Source organism: Chironomus tepperi, unplaced genomic scaffold (assembly GCF_022539635.2).
Source record: "Chironomus tepperi strain 1889 unplaced genomic scaffold, CSIRO-AGI_Ctep_v1 contig_376, whole genome shotgun sequence".
Taxonomy (NCBI): domain Eukaryota; kingdom Metazoa; phylum Arthropoda; class Insecta; order Diptera; family Chironomidae; genus Chironomus; species Chironomus tepperi.
The window spans coordinates 4,172,435-4,193,306 of record NW_027226498.1 but is presented as its reverse complement, the minus strand read 5'-3'; the positions used below and the strand labels follow the sequence as shown (position 1 = coordinate 4,193,306).

Sequence of the window (20,872 nt, the reverse complement as noted above, 5' to 3'; positions counted from 1 at the left end):
TTCTCTTTATGCTGATTTAATGGGCGTTGGAAGATAAAGTTGATTTTCTCTCTTTTTTCGAGCAAAAGTTTTGTATAAAATGCTAAAAAGAAAAACGTTTGGGAAGTGACCACGTGGAAACTAAATTTCACCTTTTTACGTCTGTTGAGGATTATGCTTAAGGTAATTTTTCCAAATGCTGCTTTTCTGTTGGTTTTACAACTCAAAATGTATGAAATGATTTATTTAGGTAAAAAACTGCTGAGGAGATTTCTGATTAAAAAAATTAAAAAAAAGTTCAAGATTTTTTTTTCCGAGATGAGAAATTTTAACAATGTAAACTCTGTGTATGAGGCATTGAGATAGTGTTTTATTTATTTGCATGTATTTTTAACCGCATCAAAGTCAATGAATATTGCAATTCCACTTTCTGTTGCTACAGAGTTAATGAAACTTTTTCTCGTACTCGAACTTTTCCTGTCAATCATTTTACTGATGTTGTTTCCAAGAAGGAAAAATTCCAAGGGGCTTTTTTAATAAAGCAGAAAGACCATTAATTAAAGCTTTTAGCAATAGTTTTAAGCTAACAAACCATACGATAAGTCAGTAACTCGATATTACTGAGCTAATGTTTCAAATCTGAGCTTTCCTCACCCAGCCAATCTAATTTTTTTTTTTTGAACTTTTTAAAGTTCTTCAATTATGTAATCACCATCTTACTCATCGACTATGAGATGAGTGACTTTTTAATCCCTAGTTATGTCACTGAGCAATATTTCAATAATTATTTAGATTTGATTTACTAAAAAATGCTTTTAAATCCCACAAATCTGCTAAATCTTTCGATAAAATCATATACAAATAAGACTATAAAAACCACATTTTCAAATAGACTCGAAGCTTTCACCAACATGAAGAATAGATTAATTTTGTCTCGAATACATATTATTCTTCAATTTCCATTCGATATTCAAAATATCACAAAATGCCAATTTGTATTCAATACAAATTACCGTATTTGAAAATTAATCCGCGATGAAAATTGTCAATTGTCAAGAACATAAATTTCTATATTTTTGCTTTAGTGGTACAGCCAATTCAAAAGGAATGTGTGAAATGTGTGTGTGTGTGCGAAATGTGGAAGATAAAAGGAAAATAAATTGCAACATTTGAATGTTTTTAGCATACGAAAATGATTATATGTGAAAATTTAATTGGCATGAAATCCCATTTTGGGTTTTTGGAAATTGTGGCTGAGTTCCATATTAGGTTGGACTAGAGTTTCCAGTATTCTCATTCGAACTCCCGTTCGAATATTTCCCATTTTAGGAAACCCTAAAACGTGAGTTTAACATGGGAATTGAATAGTTGTAAAATATATTAATACAATTAAGAAGTCACAAATCCATTTTACATATTTAGTTTTAAATATCTAGAAGAGTACAGAGGCTACTTTAAAGGAATGCAGACCATGACTTTGTGGCTGAGTATGAAAACATTAGATTCATTCAATAGAATTAACTTTAAATTACACACTTGACAATTCATTATGCATTTAAATTTTCATATTTTTGAGAGCAATCCTTCATCGTTAATTACAAAATATTCATACTATGCGTATAAAAGTATACAGAATTTTTAAAAGCCTTCTATCATTCATTTTAGTACCCAGAATGGTACTTATAAGAGCTGCTTTTCAGTGAATTATCATTGAAATTCATTGCAACGTAAACCAAAAAAGTAATTTTTATAATGATGCATTGCATTTTGAGTGTCGCTAAGAGGAAGCGAATGAATATCAATTTTGATTTTTTCAAGCATTTTTCACGCAAATTTTGATAGCGCTCAAACCAACAAACTACCTTTTGTGACTATAGAGAATGGATTGTGTTACAATGTATTCATCATCATTTTATATTCATGTCCTTTGAGGTGAAAAATACGGTTCGTCTGCTTTCTATTCATTGCATTGTAAATATACAACAAAACTACAAGTTACGATGAATAAAATTGTATTGTCCTATGTAAGAGAGCTGCAATGTTGAGGAACTAGTTGCCTTTTGAAATGGGATAATGTTTGGATGAATAAAATTTTCTATTAAATATGTTTATTTTTAATATTTTGTTTTGTCCATTCAAAGCTTAAAATCCTTTGCCAGCTAACATTATCTAAACCTCAATCCTCATTATTTTTACTTAAAAAAATTCTAATTCTTTATCAAAAGCACCAATTATGTTTACTGAGCTCAAACCTTGGCATTATGTATTACCAAACATTTATTTAAACCTTGAATATCCCATATTATAACTTCTCGAAATTGCATACATTTTCACATGAACTAAGGTTAGGTATAAAAAGATAAATATTTTTTTATTGTCTAATTTTCAGTTTAGAAAAACAAATAAATAGACCTCCTAAAATCCAAATGACAAGAATCAAATAAGACATGAATACGGCAGAATGCTTTATTGTGTATCCTTTGTACATGATCCCTGTCAGCGCTAATGATGGCATTGTGAATGGAAGTAGGTATGAGAAATATCTTAAATAATATACAACTCCTTCAAGTGGCCATATGACTCCTTAATTGAATTAAAAAATTAGTCACTTGTGTTTTTTTATATCAAACTAAAACTCACCTCCTATTGCCAAAACAGGAAGAAATATGGAAGATGAGCAAAACATTCCAACAACTGGTGACTTTGTAAGGGTTGACACAGAGAGACCATAAACAACTCCAGCAATGCCGACAAGAATAATGGTTATGCTTGCCCAAATGTGATTTACATACAGGTCATCTTTAAACATATAAGCCAGAAATGTATAATATTGAAAATAATGAATAATTATAATCACTGTCGAAGATATTAAATGAGATAGAATTATTTCTAGAGGTCGTGTGCCAGCTAAAAGTATTCTTTCAATGATTCCTTCTGCTTGGTCTTCTATAATTGCAGATACTGAGAGTGAAGATGAAAGGAAAAAGCAGTAGCTGAAAAGTGTAAGGAACTTTTGATTATTTTGTAAGTTATATTGCAAAGACACATTGTAAACTTACACAATGACACCTCCAATACTCATTGTTTTTCGATATTCATCATTTAATTTCCCAAACATAGCCTTAATTTTCATTGGGAGAGTTTCTGTGTTGTAATTTCGGCCACAATCGCTAGTTAATTTTTCAGTAAATTTGTCGTATGATTCATACAATGATTTTTTTATAAAGTTTGCTATTTGGTAGTTGGTTTGATCTAAGTAAACATTGATTAAGTCATCATCGCTAATGTTGTATTTTAAATCCATTCCATTGTTGAACCTCGTTTGAAGATGATTTGAAAAATCTTGTCCAATAAGAATAAATCCATAAATATGTCCATTAAGGACATCACTTTCTGCATCTTTAAATGTATTGTAAGACTTTCTAATGTTGAAAATATCTTGAAGTTCCATAATATATCTACAGGATATATTATGGAAATTGCAATATGAACTCTAGATAAGAAAACTTTAGTTGCATGAATTAATTACCAATTAAATACTACACTTATTTACCATATCTTCATTTGATAAATCATTGATTACAATATTTGTCTGTGGGCAATTATTTGCATCAAAATTTAAATTCTCTAAATTTAAAACCCCAAATTGAAGATCTTCTGGATGTCTCCCATAAGAATATATAGAAGCTATCATTATTAAAGGCATAAAACAGGAGAACAGACACATTCTGCAAAAGAAAATTTTTAAATATTTGAATATTTAATGAAAAATAATCCAAAGTTCATTCATAAATATATGATGTGAATCCTTTCATAGAACTTACACAATATTTCTCCGCTGATGAATAAGATTCTTAAATAGCAATGCAAAGAGCCTACTGAACGATATCTCAGTCGGTGTCATTGCAGAAATTTTCTTCTTCTTATCATCATGTTGAATTGATTTCAAAAATTCTCGATTAACTTCTTTTTGGTTTCCGTTTTGCTGAAAACTCAATTTAAAGAATGCTTCCTCAAGATTATCAGCTTGTAGATTTTGAATAATTGTTTGTGGTTCTTCTTCAACTAAAATTGTTCCATTTCGTATAAATCCAACAGTAGTTGCATTTATTGACTCCTGAATGTAGTGCGTTGATATTATTACTGTTGTGTCTGTTGTGGTTACAAGTGTTTTAAGAAAATCCCATATTTTATTTCTTAAAATTGGATCAACACCAACTGTTGGTCTATAATTTGATTTTAATTTATTTGATACTGTAGTAAATGTGGTTTCCAATTGTAGATTATTTAAGCTATCATGGGGTTATTATAAACAATTCTAAAGCTTAAGAGATCGTCTAAAACAACTTTAACATTAAAATTTTACTAGTAGAAAAAAGTGAAAGGATCTAAGTTAAGGTGAATTTTCTTTAATTTCTTGAAAATAAAATTTTGAACCATTTAAAAATTACTCAATACTCAGTTATTAAACCCCAACTTACTCGTCTAAAATCAACAGTCTTGGATCATGCATCAAAGCACATGCAAAAGAAATTCTTCGTTGTTCGCCTCCGCTACAAGTTTCAATTAATTTATCATCGTTTGGAAATTCGAGCAAAGACGAGAGAAAATTTATTTTTTCTTTAATTTTATTAGTATTAACTCCATTGAGAACTCCTAAAAAGTTAAGCATCTCTTTTGCTGTAAATTTTTGAAGTATAGCTATTTCCTGAGGCATGTATCCTATAAGTTTGTGATTAGATTTAGTACAATCTCGGAATAATTCAATTACACCACTTTGTAAGGTTTCAATTCCAATTATGCTTTTAATTAATGTTGTTTTTCCTACACCAGATGCTCCTATTAAAGCATAGCTGTTTTAAAATTTTATGTTTTTGGTCATTAACACGTTTTTTAATAATTTATTTAATTACATACATTGAATTACGCTTAATTGACATATTAAGTCCGCAAAGTACTCCAAAATTCTCACTTTTACTTCCGTAAGACTTATATGCGTCTTTAACACGCACGACATATTCACAATTTTCGTTCATGTGATTGAATTTATTTGAACTGTTCATGATGAAATCTTCTAAAGAACTAAGAAGTAAAGTTTACTCAAATGTCTTTTAGATTTTAGTTTTAATATTATTTTGTTTCTGTCATTACAATCGTTACAAACGAATATGTATAAGAGTACGGTAAGCCGTTAATTTGAAAACAAGAATTAGTTTATTGTTCAATTTGTCTTATTTTAAATAACGCTGATACTTTTTATTGGAAATCGGCAAAATTGTCTGAGTCTACTCCGAGCGTCACAACTGAAGATGGCTCTGTCATTGAGTTATAAAGGCTTCATTAAACCTCCTTTATTAACACAATGGAAGTTGTCTATTTTTGGCAACCAAAAAGTCGCACAATGATCTAGATTTGAAAAAAATGTTCAAAAGTTGAAATAATTCAGTATATTATTATTGGGACTTTCTGATGTAATATTAAAGATTCTTGTTTCATCTAACATGTGTAAAAATATCTATGCTTGAATCAATGTCTAACTCGAAAAAATTTAATTCAAATGTACATTGACGATTGTTTACATTTTTGACACAAAATTTCATTGATTGAAATTTTATGTTTCTAATGATTATTTTTACTCAATTCTGTTGTTTAATGCTTTAAAAATGTATAAAGTTTGTCATTGTGTGTTATAAATTCCATGTTAATTAGTTGAAATGAGAGAAAAATCGTTTTTAAAAAATAATTTTTTTCGAGTTTTTGAAGTTAAATAAGTTACGAGTACACACGAGTACAAACGCGAAACAGGCATAAGGTCAAAGAACTAACGTACATTTACCTATAAAATCTTTCTGGAACGTCCAAATCCTCCCAGTAAAGAGAATTTTCACTTTGAAATTTTGTTATTTTTTCAAAATTTTTCATACAAAAACTTACGTGCGTAAAATTTTTCGGTAAACATTTACAAAAATTTTGCAAAAATACATATTTATCCTTATTGTATCAAAATAATATTTTGAGGACTTACTCAGAAAGCCATTTCTAAGAGATTAATGCCAATATGCAACTGTAAATTAGCAAAAACTTTTGTTTCTTTAAAGTCTCAAACCGAATTTGTGCACAGTCAACTTTTGAACATTTTTTTCAAATCTAGATCATTGTGGTCGTCAACATGTTTCGAAAATTCTGAATAACTTCAATCTGCTATAATTATTTTTTTAATTTTAAGCAAACTAATGCGCTTACTAAAATATTTTATACTGTAAGTAACCAAATAGGTACTTAAAAATTTCTTGTGTTAATTCATTCAAATAAAGGAATTAATTAATTTGTATACCGCAATAAAATATTTATATTTTACCATGTAACTAATTAAGCTAGTATATGTGTGAAACAGTGTACTTACTGACATTTTGACAGAAACTAGTTTTATTGCTGTTAAAGTTCTTTTGAGATTTAAATAATCAAGAAAAAGAAGAAATTATAAAAGTACTCGTTGTTATTGAGTCACTTTAGCGCATTTTTATGCTAGCGATCAAATTTGTTAATAAATAAATGCGAATCAATTCTCGAATGTTGAAAAAGAATGCTTCTCCTAGAATTTGAATTTAATACTAATCGTATTTTATATGTTTGGGTACATAGAAACAATATACAGGATCTAAGTCACTTTTCCAATCTAGAATAGAATGATTTGTTGGGTTTGTTTATAGCAAAGTAGCAATTCGAGCATCGATCTGTTGTACTCTCCCTTTGTTTCCAGTTTAAAATTCAGTTCTTGATGAAACCGACGACATCCTCATAGCGCTGTTTACATATCAATTCAATACCGATTTGAGCATTATTAAAATGTTTAACTCTCTGCCGACATTAATGTTTTGCATTTACAAAGAATATGTACAATACTTTCCTCATCTATACCACAAAAACTTAAAGATTAGTTAATAGTCAAATTCAACTTAAAAAGAAAACTATTGATACTCATGTGTCCTGTTAGATCACAAATTAAGATGCTTAAATGTTTCCTTAATAACATTTGGGCATCTGATAGCTTGTTATTCTCCGATCTAAAAAATAAGTTTTAGTGAGGTGCAAGTCACTTTTTCGACCTAAAAAAAAGTTCTCAAAAGGTCAAAGCCTCTTTCACGACTTAAAAAACAAAATCCAGTAAGGTCAAATGAGGTCCAAGTAACTTCACGATTCAGAGATTAAAATCCAGTACGGTTTTAATATTAGCCGAACTAACAAATCGATTATTAAGCTACCTTTATGCAATTTTATGAATCAAGTTTCAAATTTAATTATCTCAACGTGGAAGTTTAACAGTTTTCTAAAATTTTAAAGGCTCCTTAATATTGTCAATAAAAGCGTGTAAAAATATTTGTAAATGCAAAAATTATCTCATAATTTAATTATGCTTAGATTTCACATTACTATGTGAATGATGCACTATGAAAACTGCCACATTCCGCCACGTATAATCATTGTTTCACTTTCTATTTACTCAATTACGCACTTAGAAAAATCACAATTAAATTCTTTTTTCAAATTTGTTTTATTAAGAAAGAACATATAACTTAAATTGCAATATTTTTTCACTTAAGGATGATTTGAGAGGAAAAAAATATAAATTTAATTAACGCATTTTGCTTTGCATCATAAAATATTTTCTTCTGGATCTTCTGGATGTTGAAAAATTTCTATGAGCCTACAATAATGTTGTTAATGGGTATGTGGATGAGTTTAACGAAGAATCCAATGAATCCCATAATACAGAATCCAATAGCTGTGGCGAGAGCAATCTTTTGGAACTCACGACGGTCAGGTTTTGTGCATCTTTTAATTAATCTGATGGAGTCTTTTGTAAATGCGCGAGCTGGCTCATAAACTTTCAATACTTGATCCATTTCTCTGTAAAAATTGATAATATTCCAATTGAAATGTAAATATCCAATGATATTTAATTAAATAAACTCACTTTAATTAATTTTTTGTCAGTCCTTTTCACACAAATCTATACTTTATGAAATCTCAATTTATTATAAAGTTCCAACAAATTACACAGAACGAAACCTGAGTTGTTGTGTTGGCAGGATGCGTTCAGTCGAAAATTTTTATTTTTTCTTCAGTGAACGAAAATATTTTAATTTTTGACATAAAATGTACAATATAACAATGAAAGCAAGCATAATTAACGTTATTGTATATGTCTTATTTGATTAATAGATATTTGAATGATGATTATAGTGAATTCTTAAAATAAATGAAATTCATAAAATACTTGTTCACTGAACACATCCATGTAACTGTTCAATCGTTTGTTTACAATTTTATTGATTGTTTTGATTCAACAAAAATTATTTTTAATTCATTAAATCGAGATATTTTTACCAGTTTAACATAATTAAATAGTAAAAAACATAAAAGTTCAGTGATAAAAAGTGAAAACTATTGTTATCAAGATATATTATTTCGAAAAACCTAAAAAACATAGAATAATTCTATTATTCTTTTAATATTTGTGACATATTTACCGCAAAACTAAGTTAATTGAACGTTATACAACCAAAGGTCAAGGACCAAAATTAACATATAAAAGAACTAGTGTAAATTAAATGTATAACACTGACAAAGGTTAACCTTAAAAATTCATTATCATAAATTATTAAGATTTGCATGTGATTATCAAGTTTACCGCGTATTTTAAGCATATGCTTTTGAGGAATAAAGTCAAACACACATTCAACTTGATTAGATTATTTTCCCAAGTGAATCAACCAAAGATGTCTTTAGAATCAGCTAAAAGAATCGCTGCTGAACGAGCCATAGACAACCATGTGAAAGACAACATAGTTCTCGGTATTGGGAGCGGATCAACGATTGTTTATGGAGTTAAAAGACTTGCTGAACGTGTGAAAAATGAGAACCTTAATATCATTTGTATTCCGACGAGTTTTCAAGCCAAACATTTGATACTTGACAATGGATTGACATTGGGAGAATTAGACAAAAATCCTGAGCTGGATGTTGCGATTGATGGAGCTGATGAATGTGATATTGAGTTGAATTGCATCAAAGGTGGCGGTGGATGTTTATTACAGGTAATTTGAGAATTTTTACTTGTATTAAGTTGATATAATTATGTTTATTTCCTCAGGAAAAAATTGTTGCATCATGTGCCAAAAATTTAATTATTGTTGCCGACTATACAAAAAATTCAGAATACCTTACACAACGGTACAAGAAGATTCCAATAGAAGTCTCACCAATCGCATACGTTCCAATAAAATTAAGAATTGAGTCTCTTTTCGGTGGCGAGTTAAAACTCAGAATGGGAGTTGCAAAGGCCGGTCCATGTGTTACAGATAATGGAAATTTCATCCTCGATTGGTTTTTTGAAGGATCTCCAACAACAGATTTCGATGGAATAAATAGGGAAATAATGATGATACCCGGTGTAGTCGATACAGGATTGTTTATTGGAATGGCCAGAAAAGCATATTACGGAATGGCAGATGGCTCAGTCCTAGAAAAGGAAGTTTAATGTTAAAATAAATATATAGAAATGAATAAAAAGTTTTTTTTTCCCTACAAATTGTATTATCATTTAATCCTCTTTCCATGTTTTATTTAATCATTTGGACATCAGCAACGATGTTCAATATTGCAAATGATTATCGTAGTAGTAAAAACTTTTTATGTTCTTTTTTGATGCAATCATGACATATTCATTAAATTGTAACCTGTAAAATAAATGAAAAAAAAAGAATCATGTGCTGGATCATTGCTGATTGCATGTATTTTAGGGGCAACGCCAATTAATAGAACTTCAAACTAATATATATAAATATATATATAACCAATACAACTATAATATTTTCAACAATCAGAATGATGTCTGGAATCTTTTATACAATTTTGAACATTCTATACGATTCTTCAAATACCGAAGCGAATTCAAGTCGAAAAAAGCTCATCATTCGCTAAAGTTGTCAGTACCAATCAAATGTCCAGATCATTTACCAAAATGAATGTGCATATTCATGCCAAAAAAGAATCACATTTATGTATAATTCACTTACTTTTTGTATTCATGATGAAAATTGTTCATATGTAGACATTATGTATTTATTGAGGTCGAGGAAGCAACAGTCGCTCCATCCTACAGAATTGCATAAATTTCCTGAATTTATCCCGCAGACAAGCGAGAAGGTTTTTTAAATTCATGAAAATGGATTTCATAAAATTTTAACAATTCAATCAATTTTACAATGTTGGACATGCCGTAATGTGCTATGTTTTCAGTGTTTTCATTGGTAAATAATTAAGTTGTAGTTGAAGTCAATTAATCAAAAACTTATGTTTATGATGTTTCAAGCTCCCAACCAGCGATAAGCCAGTAACTCGATAGTATTTAGCTAACACACAATTCCTGAGCTCTCAACGATGTCTGAGATCTCACGCTAGCTAGGCAATCAGGTGGTGAGAAAGGTGTTTTAGTAAGATCTTTTATTATTTGTCACAATTTATAACAATTTAAAATACAAAATGTTCAAAAACTCTTAAACTTGAATGAGAAAACACATTTTGAATTTATGTCTATGAACATCTATTTATCTCAAAAGTAAACTCAAACAATGATTTATAAATTAAACATTTTTTAGCTATACATTCTATAACCTTACGCTACATACTCTAAAAATCCTTTTTCTCATGTCATTGAAATTCCCGAAATGACTTTCAATTCATCTTATTCATGAGCAACGTATAACGAATAAAGAAACAAAAATTCATTCAAAGTGAAAAACTACTCAAACATACCTTGAGATGTTGCACCATAAATTATTAAAAATTCAATAAACAAAAAAGCTCTTGAAAGATTTTCATCTTTTTTTCTTCATTTTCTCCATTTTTTCTAAGATTCATGAAACATTCGTGTGTACTTGTTCCACAATATATCTATACATACCAACAAACATTTTTCATTCTCGTCTGAATATACACGAAAATTATTATTTTAGGGATAAAGGACGATGATGTTATGGTATGTATATAAACATAAAGAGGAAGGAGATAAAGAAAGAAACATTATTTTGAGGCATTTCATGTTGCAACAAGACACAGACAAAAAATTGCTCCAAAAGAGAGGATACAAGTTTTTCCTTTCGAGCAGAATTCATGTCATAAATTTATAATTGCATGATATGATAAAAATATGTATGAGAAATGACAAAAATATTTACAAAAGAAGGAGCAATTTAAGGAAAGCTGACAGAGAGATGAAATAAATTTTCATCATCATAAGTTGAAGTCTTGTTTTAGAAATTGTTGATAAAAATTAAAAAAAAACCGGATCCCCATGGTTACTGAAATTTTATACTTTGATACAATATGTTTCGTAATCTATAAAGTTTCTTATCAATATTTTTAAATGAAAGTACAATTTCAATCAGTTATTAGTTCTTAAAAAAATAGTCCTTAATAATAAAAGGAAAAAATATCGTAAAAATTTGATATGGCTTAGTAATAAACTTTATTTACGATTGCCTTGGGCCGAGTCTTACCACAAAGCAGTGCCGTGATAAGTAAAAGATTGTCTACCACTGATCTAAATTAAAAAGTGATTCAGAGCAGCATCAGGGCATTCCGCAACTAATAGTTGTTCAACGAGTAAGGGTCAGACCTCTACACTAATTAAATTTTCAGTTTGTATTGGGATCAGAAAAACTCCTTTGTTGACATTACTGTGTAGTCTACAAATGAAGGCTGTGAGTCGCTTTTCTACTAGATTTTATTCGAAAAAAGACGAGACATTTCTTTCTTGCCGAGGTATCAAAGTACTGAACCATTCCGCCACCGTGTTAATTTGACTCACTATTCCTTACACCAAGCTCGTCAAATTTGGTTGGAGCGACGCTGCTTCTAAAAGAAAATTCAATATCTTTTATTTTATGAAAAATTAAACATAAAACTTATGATTTCAACTTTAAAAAACAATTCGCTTAAAAGCTGCAAAAGTAACGTAAAAGACTCATGATAAATTCACTCATTCCTTTAATTCAACAGCTTTCTTATCTGTAAAAGTGAGTTTCATTCATGAACGTAATATTCTTCTACTCCTAAAAATGAAAATTTTCTTGATGTTTGTCTTAATGTAAATGGAATTGCATTAGCATCAAGTGGCAACCACGAAGATGAGATAAGAGTGAATACAAAAATTACAATGGAATGATAGTTGTAATTGCAATTATAAGAGCTTTTATTATAAGTGTTTGAGATAAAAAGAGTATGATTGTGATGAGAAGTAAACAAACCACTACTAATTAATTTAAGCGCATTAGTTAAGGTATGGATGGTGTAATTTTTGACGTTACTTGAATAAGATAAGAGTCAGACATTTTGATGAGAATAAACTAACGGTTATTTAATGTTTGAACTGTACGAAATTTCAATTATTTATTTTTCCCTTTTATAGTTTTAATTTTTAGTCTGCTTCTGATCACTGAAGAATAAACATCGTTGTTATTAAATTAAATCTGTGAGGAGTCTTTAATTAAACTTATTAAATAAATATGTATCCTTGATTTACACTCCAACACATCTACTTAAATTTGCTGAGTTTTTGAAAATTTTGTAAGAAGTTTTGGTAATTCAACTCATGATGCATCGTGGGAAGATTTTATCACCTACTCGTGCTCAATATCAGCATATCAAAATGCTGTCAAAAATATCTTTTGATCCTTTGAGATTTCAGTTCTTTTGCTTTTTATGACAGCAACGTCTTACACAACATTTCAAATTCAATCACTTTCAATTTACATATCACCTTAAATTAGTACTGAAGTTGAAGGAGTGTACTTCATAAGCCTCTATTTATGTCTGTTAGAAATTGTCTATATCATTTAATCCACTAGAAACCCATTGTGCATCTTTGTGCACCTCATTGCTAATCAAATGCTGTTTCCTTACTAATAAAATAGTAAAGAAGCCCAGTAACCAGTTTTCATTCAATTTTAATTGTTCAAGTATAATGGAAAAAAGGCATTTGCATTTTATAATGAGCAAAAAATCCTTATTAGAAAAATAAAGTGAAAAACATGAATGCGAAATGAGTGAGGAATCCTTCTGTTTTTCGTAACACTTTTCCACGGCGCCGTCACATCAAAGGAAAAATATTTATGATGAAGAGGAGTGAATGAGTGACTGTTTACGTGGCTTTAGGTGAATTGAACCATAAAATAAAAGCCAGCCTCGTCTAATGGAAAAAGTTTAATAGTTTTGGTATAATTTAGATGCATAATATTGAGAAGGAAATTGCGAAAAGTTATGCGGGAATATGAAAACAACTAAGAACGTAGTTACAGGTAAGTATTAATTAAAGAACTAAGAAAATGAATTTTTTTCTCTTTTTTCGCTTCTGTCTTTCTTCGTTTCAACGACTTCCGTCTCAAATTTCTTGGCGAAGAAAAAAAAAAAGGTAAAAGGACTCGGGAAGGCAACACAAGATAAAAGTAATATCATTAAAGCATATTTACCGACAAATCTTTATCTTTCCAGCTTTATCATCCTTGAGTTTTAATTAAAAAAGAGAGATTTTCTTTCTTTGCTGTTACCTTCTAGTGCTTCTCATAAAGAAGGTCAACAGTGAAGGACATACGTAAGCATGAGCGTCATATGAAAGGTTCAAAGGTGAAACATAATTTATTATGAGATGCAACATCTGAGGCAAGAGAGAAAGGATACACATAAAAAGAGGTGATTAGCAAAGAAAATATGATATACAAGTCTTACCGAGAATGAATTTATAGCTTAACGAACTAGCACGAATTGCATGATAATATCATGAAATATAAACATCTTGATTTAAGAGTCACTTTCATCTTATCGTACTGTTTACTGGCGATTTATTATCACTATACATCTCTTTATTACTGTGACTTTAATGTGGATAAAGTTTAAGGTTTGCTAAGATTATCTTCGGGACTCTTTGTTGTTTAATTTAATAGAGCTAATGGATCTAAATAGAAGAGATAATGAATTTTTCGAAGAATTTGGTTTTGATGACAAAGTAAAAATTTAGACATTGTTAATCTCGATTGGACAAAAATTCGTTAAAATTAGTTAAAGGCAAGTTAATGTTTAGATGATGACTAGCTCTAATGGTTTTTTCATCTCGATTTTTTGATTTTTAAATCATTTGAGATCGAAATGAAATACAAAAATATTAAAATTACATAATCAACACAGAAAAGGGGCCGTTCACTTATTACGTTACGCAAAAAAACGAATTTCTAGACCCCCCCTCCCCCCCTCGTTACAAAATGTCGTTACAAAAAAATTTTTTGTTGAGGCTGTTACAAAATCCTAGACCCCCCCCCCCCTAAAAAGCGAACGTAATAAGTGAACGGCCCCAAACCTTATAAGCCTCATCTATAACCACGTATTAATATTAATGGGATTTTTTATTAATCCTCTCTTTATTATCCCTTTCCTTAATTCTCACAGCACACAAATTATTCAACATGAAAAGTTTTCTGTTTTCTTATAATACAGAAAGCAATTACAATTGCTGTTTACAAAATGTCTACATAAGTATTAGAAACATTTAAGATTCATAATTCATGAGTTGAGGAATTTTTTAAAAAATTTTAACAGTAATATTTACAAAAGGGTGCGAGAAAAAATTTCATTGTTAAATTTTTGACGAACTTAAAAAATTGAGAATATTCACTCTGTTACTAAATTTTCATACAGTCATAATGTAAATATATGAAGTTTGCTATAGTGACAGCAAGAGACCTACCAATTCCATACTCGAGTGCACAACTTGACATAATGTCTAATTAGTGACTAGACCTATACTCGACTAATGACATTTTCTCAGGAATGTTCCATAAAGTATGCCATTAGTCGATTGTAGATCTAGTTATTAGTTGAGCATTATGTCAAGTTTTCCACTCGAGATAATATATAAAACATAATTTTAATTATCATAAAAATGCGTTATGAGCAAACAGTAACATATATCTTTATACTTATTTGCATACGAAGCTTGTTATTTTTCAAAACTTCCTACCTCTCTTAGTTTTGAAGTGATAACCTTTAACGACCCTATAAGGCATTTGTAGAGTATAAAATGTTTTCCATGCTATAGACTGAAATTCTTTTCTACACTTAATATTTTTCAGCAAAAAATCATAAATATTTCATTAATACAACTACACACATTATAGCTTCACAACGAAGCTCCTTAACTCCACTATTGCTCTTTTTATTATGTTTTTTTCACAAGAAAAGACATAGAAAATGAAAGAGCTGGGGTATAAAAAAAACTGTTATTTATGAAACATAACAAGCAAGCAAGCACAACGTTTAAACAACATGATAATTAATGTAGGAGAATGAATGAGAGAAAAAGTTTATAATAAAAAATGTAGAAGAAATTTTCCTCAAACTTGAATCTCTCGGTAGCTTTGCACCGGCAATAACAACGCCAGAATTATTAGAGACTATCAACAAATATGAATTTATTTTTACTAGGGATAAAACATGCTCTCAAGTGCATGGAATGCTTGGTGATGTAAAAGTAAAATGTGATTGAAGCTAGATTTTTTTGGTATCAATTCATTGGGATGGATACCTACTGAGATTGCAAAATCATACTGGCAGTACCAAATTACTTTATTTTCATATTTAAGGCCTTTTAGTTACTCTCTTACCATTAGTAATAATTAAGCGTTTTAAAATAACAAAGACATCTAAATGTAAGGAAGTCGTAATAGAGACAAAAGAGGCTTCAACTCTTATATTGAGTTAAGTGAAAGAAATTCATAGAGCTTTCAACCCTTTTATTTTAACAAGAAAAACATTTTCTGACATTTCCTTCATTCACTATGACAATGTATATGTACAACATTATATACCAAATTATTTGAAGCTATATTTACATTAAATAAAAACTTAAGTTTGTCTTAAAACGTTCACTTATTATGCAACGTAAAAAATCGAATTTTTGAAAAAATCTCTATGTGAAAAACACTAGGAGAGTACATTGGTGTAGAAATAAATAAAAATGCAGTCCCAGACAAGCATTAGTTTGGCTCCAGGCTTGATTGAAATCCGGAATCAGGGTAAAATCAATCCTTCCTAGGTTCATATTTCCGGTTATGTCTACGTGGTGTGCTTTCGGGATTGTTGATGATATATTCTCAAATAAGTTTATCTATAAAATTTTTTAAAAAAATTAAAATCTTCAAAAATTTCCTTTTACAAAGAAATGCGTCGTATTACAAAAACTCAATTATTTGCTTACTTAACTTTTTAGTGTTGTTGAAATTATATTTCAACATTTTTTCCCCAACATTTTCTACCGCATAAGAACGAAATGATATCATAGTTAAATCATATTTGGGTCAACAAGCATTAACTGGAAGTTGTGAAACATTCTCATGTTGACTGAATTTTATCGAGTGTAAAAATTTCTCTCTTCTACTTTTAAAGATTTGACTCGATAACAAAATAATCAATCTTATGCTCATAGAATGCCTCAAAATCCAACATTTTTCTCTTTATTGGATTTCTCATGGAAGCAATCAAGCAAGAAAATTTTCATCGATGAAATTTAACCTGAGAGAAACTTTTCATGCATGAGCAACATTTCATAACCTTAAACAAAGTAACGTAAATGTTTTAATGAAAATTTTCATAGAAATTTCCCTAATTAGTGCTTTGTGTTGAATACAGATTGCAAAATTAATATCGTACTATTGTCAAACTTTATCTTCTCTTATAAAATTTTCAATTCATTAAAGAATGGAGAAAATTACGAAATTTTTTTTGATGATCAAGCACCTTCAAGCGTCATCAAGACTAAACTTTTTCTTATAATACTATCAGCTACAATACTGCACCCACACCATCACCAAATTAAAGAGTTGAGATAAAAGGAAGATTTGAGTACAAGTAATTTTGAGATTAAGCATAAAGTGCATTATTTATTTTTCAGAGCTAGAAATCCATTGAATTTAAGTAAACTTGACTTAAGTTAAGTCGACTCGCCTTATTGAAGATGAAGGCACTCAACTTAAGTCAATTTGAGTCAACTCATTTATTCTTTCGAATTAACTTAAGTCGAATACCTTCATTTTGAACAAATAACCGAGTCGATTTAAAGAGTTGGAGTCTTTTCGAATCGACTTCGAGATTTGTTAAGTTGTCTTTAAAACAAACTTTGTATCATAATTCAAAGATCAAATTGAAAAATACTAAAATTTTATTTTATCTTCACTGTTATTCTCATCTCATAGACAAAGTCTCCCAAACTTCACCTCCTTTTTAACAAAACTATGCACATGAACAAAAAAATTCTTCTAAGTAAGCAATTTTCTTGTTGATAGTAAATGAGCTCTTTATGTAATTAGTAAAAAGAAAGTAACTAGCTTTCCATGAAATGCAATGCTACAAATATTCTACGACTCCATACATTTTTATTCTCATTAACCGCAATGCATTTCTAGAATGTTAAATGAAAATGGAAAAGTTGTGACTTCTTACTTTCTAATTTGTGCAAATTGAGTTTGAAAAATTTTCTTTATAGCGTGGCTTTTGAGGAAATGTGAAAATTATTTTAGAATAAGCTTTTTAAGAGAGTGTAAAAAATTGTGTGTGTGTGACATAACTGGTAATTTTAGTTTTAATAGGTTAACTCAGTGGTTGGCAATCTGTGCGCCGCCAACATTTTTTGGAAGTTTCATAAACAATATGCCGTGTGTGGTTATTTGGTTCGTGGAAGATATTTGGTTGCCCATAACTGATATACCTGTTAGGAAATCTATTGAGATATCAGTTTTAGGAATCTCAGCCTTCAGTTTGAAATTTTGAAATTTATAGTTTTTATATAAATCCTAAAAGAAGCCGAGGGAACTAAATAAATAAGAAACGTTCGGAGCAAAACTAATAATAATTTTGTTTAGAGAAAATTGCACTTCAATTTCATTCTTTGACACTTTCTTAATGATTCCTAATTCTACACGTTTAGTTCACTTGCTTCCAAAATGAGCATTTATATTTCGAAAAGTAAGATAATTATCAACTTAAGGGTTTTAAAATTAAATAGTAATTTTTCTGCTTATGTTTGTAAAATCTTGGTAAAATCTTTTAATTCCATTTTTTCCGTATTTTCTACATTGTTGAACTCTAAACTTTCTGGCATTTTCTTACAAGATTTATTTTTTTTATTAAAACTGAAATTGCAGTAGCTATGATGGCAAGTGAAAATCCTCATTCATACAATGAACATGCAATGGGTGAGAATAAATAGAAGGAAATATTGTCATATGTCGTTTCTAAATAAGAGTAATGAGGTAAAAAGTTTATCTTGATCGCAATAAACTGCAGATGGAGAAAAATTTAATGTCAGAAAAGTGGTCATGCCGATGAAATTGACATAGAAGTTGAATTGAAATATATTTGAATATTTAAGAGCAAAATCTTTTAAAGGTATGTTATATTGTCATAACTAAGATGATAATTTATTGTATATGTCAAAATAGCAGAGATCGAAGTCACTTAGGTCGGCGGCTAAAAATCGGCTTAGCTAAGCCGTTTTTCAAGCCGGCTAAAAAAACGGCTTAGCTAAGCCGATTTTTTAGCCGGCTAAATATTTCGGCTTAGCTAAGCCGATATTTTAGCCGGCTAAAATATTCGGCTTACGTTAGCCGATCATTTTAGTCGGCTAAGACATTTAGCCGGCTTACGTTAGCCGCCGGCTAAACCGTCACTAAATGAATGAATTAATTTCCAAATTAATTGGAAATTTATTCAATTAAATACAATAATTAATATGCTAATATGATTATCTTATTTCTATACTTGCTTGTGAAGTATATAATTTCATAGAAAAATAATACAAAATGAATTTTTTACTCTTTTTTGATATTTTTTGAGATTTTCATATGTTACAATGTAATTTATAAATGTTACAGTAGTCTTACTACTATAATATAATAAGAATTATTTTTTTTTAAATGTTTACATGTCAAAAAATATCAAAAAAGAGTAAAAAATTAATTTTGTATTATTTTTCTATGAAATTATATACTTCACAAGCAAGTATAGAAATAAGATAATCATATTAGTATATTAATTATTGTATTTAATTGAATAAATTTCCAATTAATTTGGAAATTAATTCATTCATTTAGTGACGGTTTAGCCGGCGGCTAACGTAAGCCGGCTAAATGTCTTAGCCGACTAAAATGATCGGCTAACGTAAGCCGAATATTTTAGCCGGCTAAAAAATCGGCTTAGCTAAGCCGAAATATTTAGCCGGCTAAAATATCGGCTTAGCTAAGCCGTTTCTTTAGCCGGCTAAAAAATCGGCTTAGCTAAGCCGTTTCTTTAGCCGGCTAAACTTTTTCGCTTAGCTAAGCCGATTTTTAGCCGCCGCCGACTAAAAAGTCAGCGGCTTCGATCTCTGCAAAATAGGATACAAATTTTGTTAAGTATTTTACAACCAAAGGACATATTTTAGTTATATCATTCCAAACATACGTGAGATTCGTGCTCCTTAGAAAGCTTAAAACAATTAATATGATAGGAAAATATTTCATCCCTTGAATGTAATGAAAATTCTTGTTTATCAGTATTTGAACATGTTTATAATCTTTTTGACCCTCAAAATTCCTTAGCATAAATAATGACTATCCATAAACATAACATCTCATTCAGAAAATGTAAATAAATTGGATCAATTCATGTAAAGGAAATTTTGTAACCCTAACATTCTGATGTGTTGTCATATGACATAGATATTCGGAAGTTAAGCTTGGGTCAAGTTAAATGGAGTGAATTGTGCAAAAAAGTGATAAATTTCTATAGGAAGAAAAAAATTTTACACTCAACTTGTGTAATAAATAAGTTTATAAATATCATTTGACTTGTAATCAGAGGCGTAGCCAGGAGGATCTTTTGGATATAATTCATTTCTTAAATTTAAGTGCACCTTAATAATTAAAAGTTTGATATGAGTTATTTCTTAGGAATTTAAAAAAAAAACTTGTTTAATGAAAACTATTACAAATTCTGAATTTATTGAAAAAAAAAACAGAAGTTACAGAAGAAAATAAATTTCATTAATCTTTCTATTTCTGTTTATCCCTTTTCAAAATTCTCAATATTTTTTACCATTAATATCTCCTTCCATTTCATACAAAATTCAGATATCCCCATAAACATTTAATTACATTTTGAAAATTTAATAAACTTTGATGAAAACAAATTTATTCGAGAAAATGTTGATTTCGGTAGAAATGGTATATTTAAGGTTTTATTTGTGGCAATAACACTTTATTCTGTGAAGTTGTTAAAGCAAACTTTAATAATGTGATGGGGGAATAGTTACGGTAAGATATTATACATGAAAGGAATGTGGTGATTTTTCAGACATTTTTTACAGGCATGATACAATTTATTCAAAGTTCCTTACAAAAAAATTCCTTTCATCAGAAAAGAAGAGGAAAACTTTTTATGAAAAAAAGTTTCGGGATAACACTAAAGGAAATAAAAACTGCAGCCATACAAAAAGCAGAAGGTAACCAGAAAATCTGATAGAAAAGAATTGTAAATGTTTGAATAGCGCAATAGGAAGTGCAAATATTGAAATTTTACTTGATGAGTATTCAAATGGGGATATAGTAGGTTAATATAGCCACATGAAATTTCCTGAAAGTTTGCTGTTTTGTGAAGCTATCCATAATGTAAGATGTAGAAATATATTTTTTTTTAATTTATTTCATGATTTTATTTGATATTATTCCATTATCATCAACTGAAATAAAAAGAAAGAATCGATAAATTAGAAGTAGAAAGTCTTCTAAATGCCTCTCTTGTCAATCAG

The 20,872-nt window shown here is 29.4% G+C and overlaps 2 protein-coding genes across 3 annotated transcripts; one reads left to right on the top strand and one right to left on the bottom strand.

Moving 5' to 3' along the window:
* Positions 1–2,145: 2,145 nt before the first annotated feature.
* On the bottom strand, positions 2,146–7,266 carry LOC139095911 (ABC transporter G family member 23-like). Of its 2 annotated transcripts, none has more exons than XM_070647456.1 (8): positions 6,383–7,266; positions 4,897–5,385; positions 4,461–4,832; positions 3,804–4,205; positions 3,533–3,707; positions 3,039–3,472; positions 2,620–2,972; positions 2,146–2,562 (listed from the first exon to the last, which is right to left on the bottom strand). In XM_070647456.1, exons 2-8 carry the CDS (start codon positions 5,040–5,042, stop codon positions 2,351–2,353), a joined length of 2,094 nt encoding a protein of 697 aa, XP_070503557.1. In that variant the 5' UTR covers positions 5,043–5,385; positions 6,383–7,266; the 3' UTR covers positions 2,146–2,350. The 2 variants fall into 2 exon arrangements, with proteins under 2 accessions (XP_070503557.1, XP_070503556.1); XM_070647455.1 differs by having other exon boundaries at positions 4,897–5,061.
* A 1,185-nt stretch (positions 7,267–8,451) lies between these two features.
* Rpi (Ribose-5-phosphate isomerase) lies at positions 8,452–9,564 on the top strand. Its single transcript, XM_070647626.1, has 2 exons — positions 8,452–9,077; positions 9,134–9,564. Exons 1-2 carry the CDS (start codon positions 8,688–8,690, stop codon positions 9,518–9,520), a joined length of 777 nt encoding a protein of 258 aa, XP_070503727.1. The 5' UTR covers positions 8,452–8,687; the 3' UTR covers positions 9,521–9,564.
* Positions 9,565–20,872: the final 11,308 nt, after the last annotated feature.

What these genes read in the sequence shown, in the direction of transcription:
- LOC139095911 (XM_070647456.1), bottom strand. Translation starts at nt 5,042, where the DNA reads ATGAACAGTTCAAATAAATTCAATCACATGAACGAAAATTGTGAATAT. An exon ending in ATTTATCAAATGAAGATATG is followed by an intron (nt 3,473 to 3,532) that starts GTAAATAAGTGT and finishes TTTCTTATCTAG; the next exon opens with AGTTCATATTGCAATTTCCA. An exon ending in TCCTGTTTTGGCAATAGGAG is followed by an intron (nt 2,563 to 2,619) that starts GTGAGTTTTAGT and finishes AATTCAATTAAG; the next exon opens with GAGTCATATGGCCACTTGAA.
- Rpi (XM_070647626.1), top strand. Translation starts at nt 8,688, where the DNA reads ATGCTTTTGAGGAATAAAGTCAAACACACATTCAACTTGATTAGATTA. An exon ending in GCGGTGGATGTTTATTACAG is followed by an intron (nt 9,078 to 9,133) that starts GTAATTTGAGAA and finishes TTATTTCCTCAG; the next exon opens with GAAAAAATTGTTGCATCATG.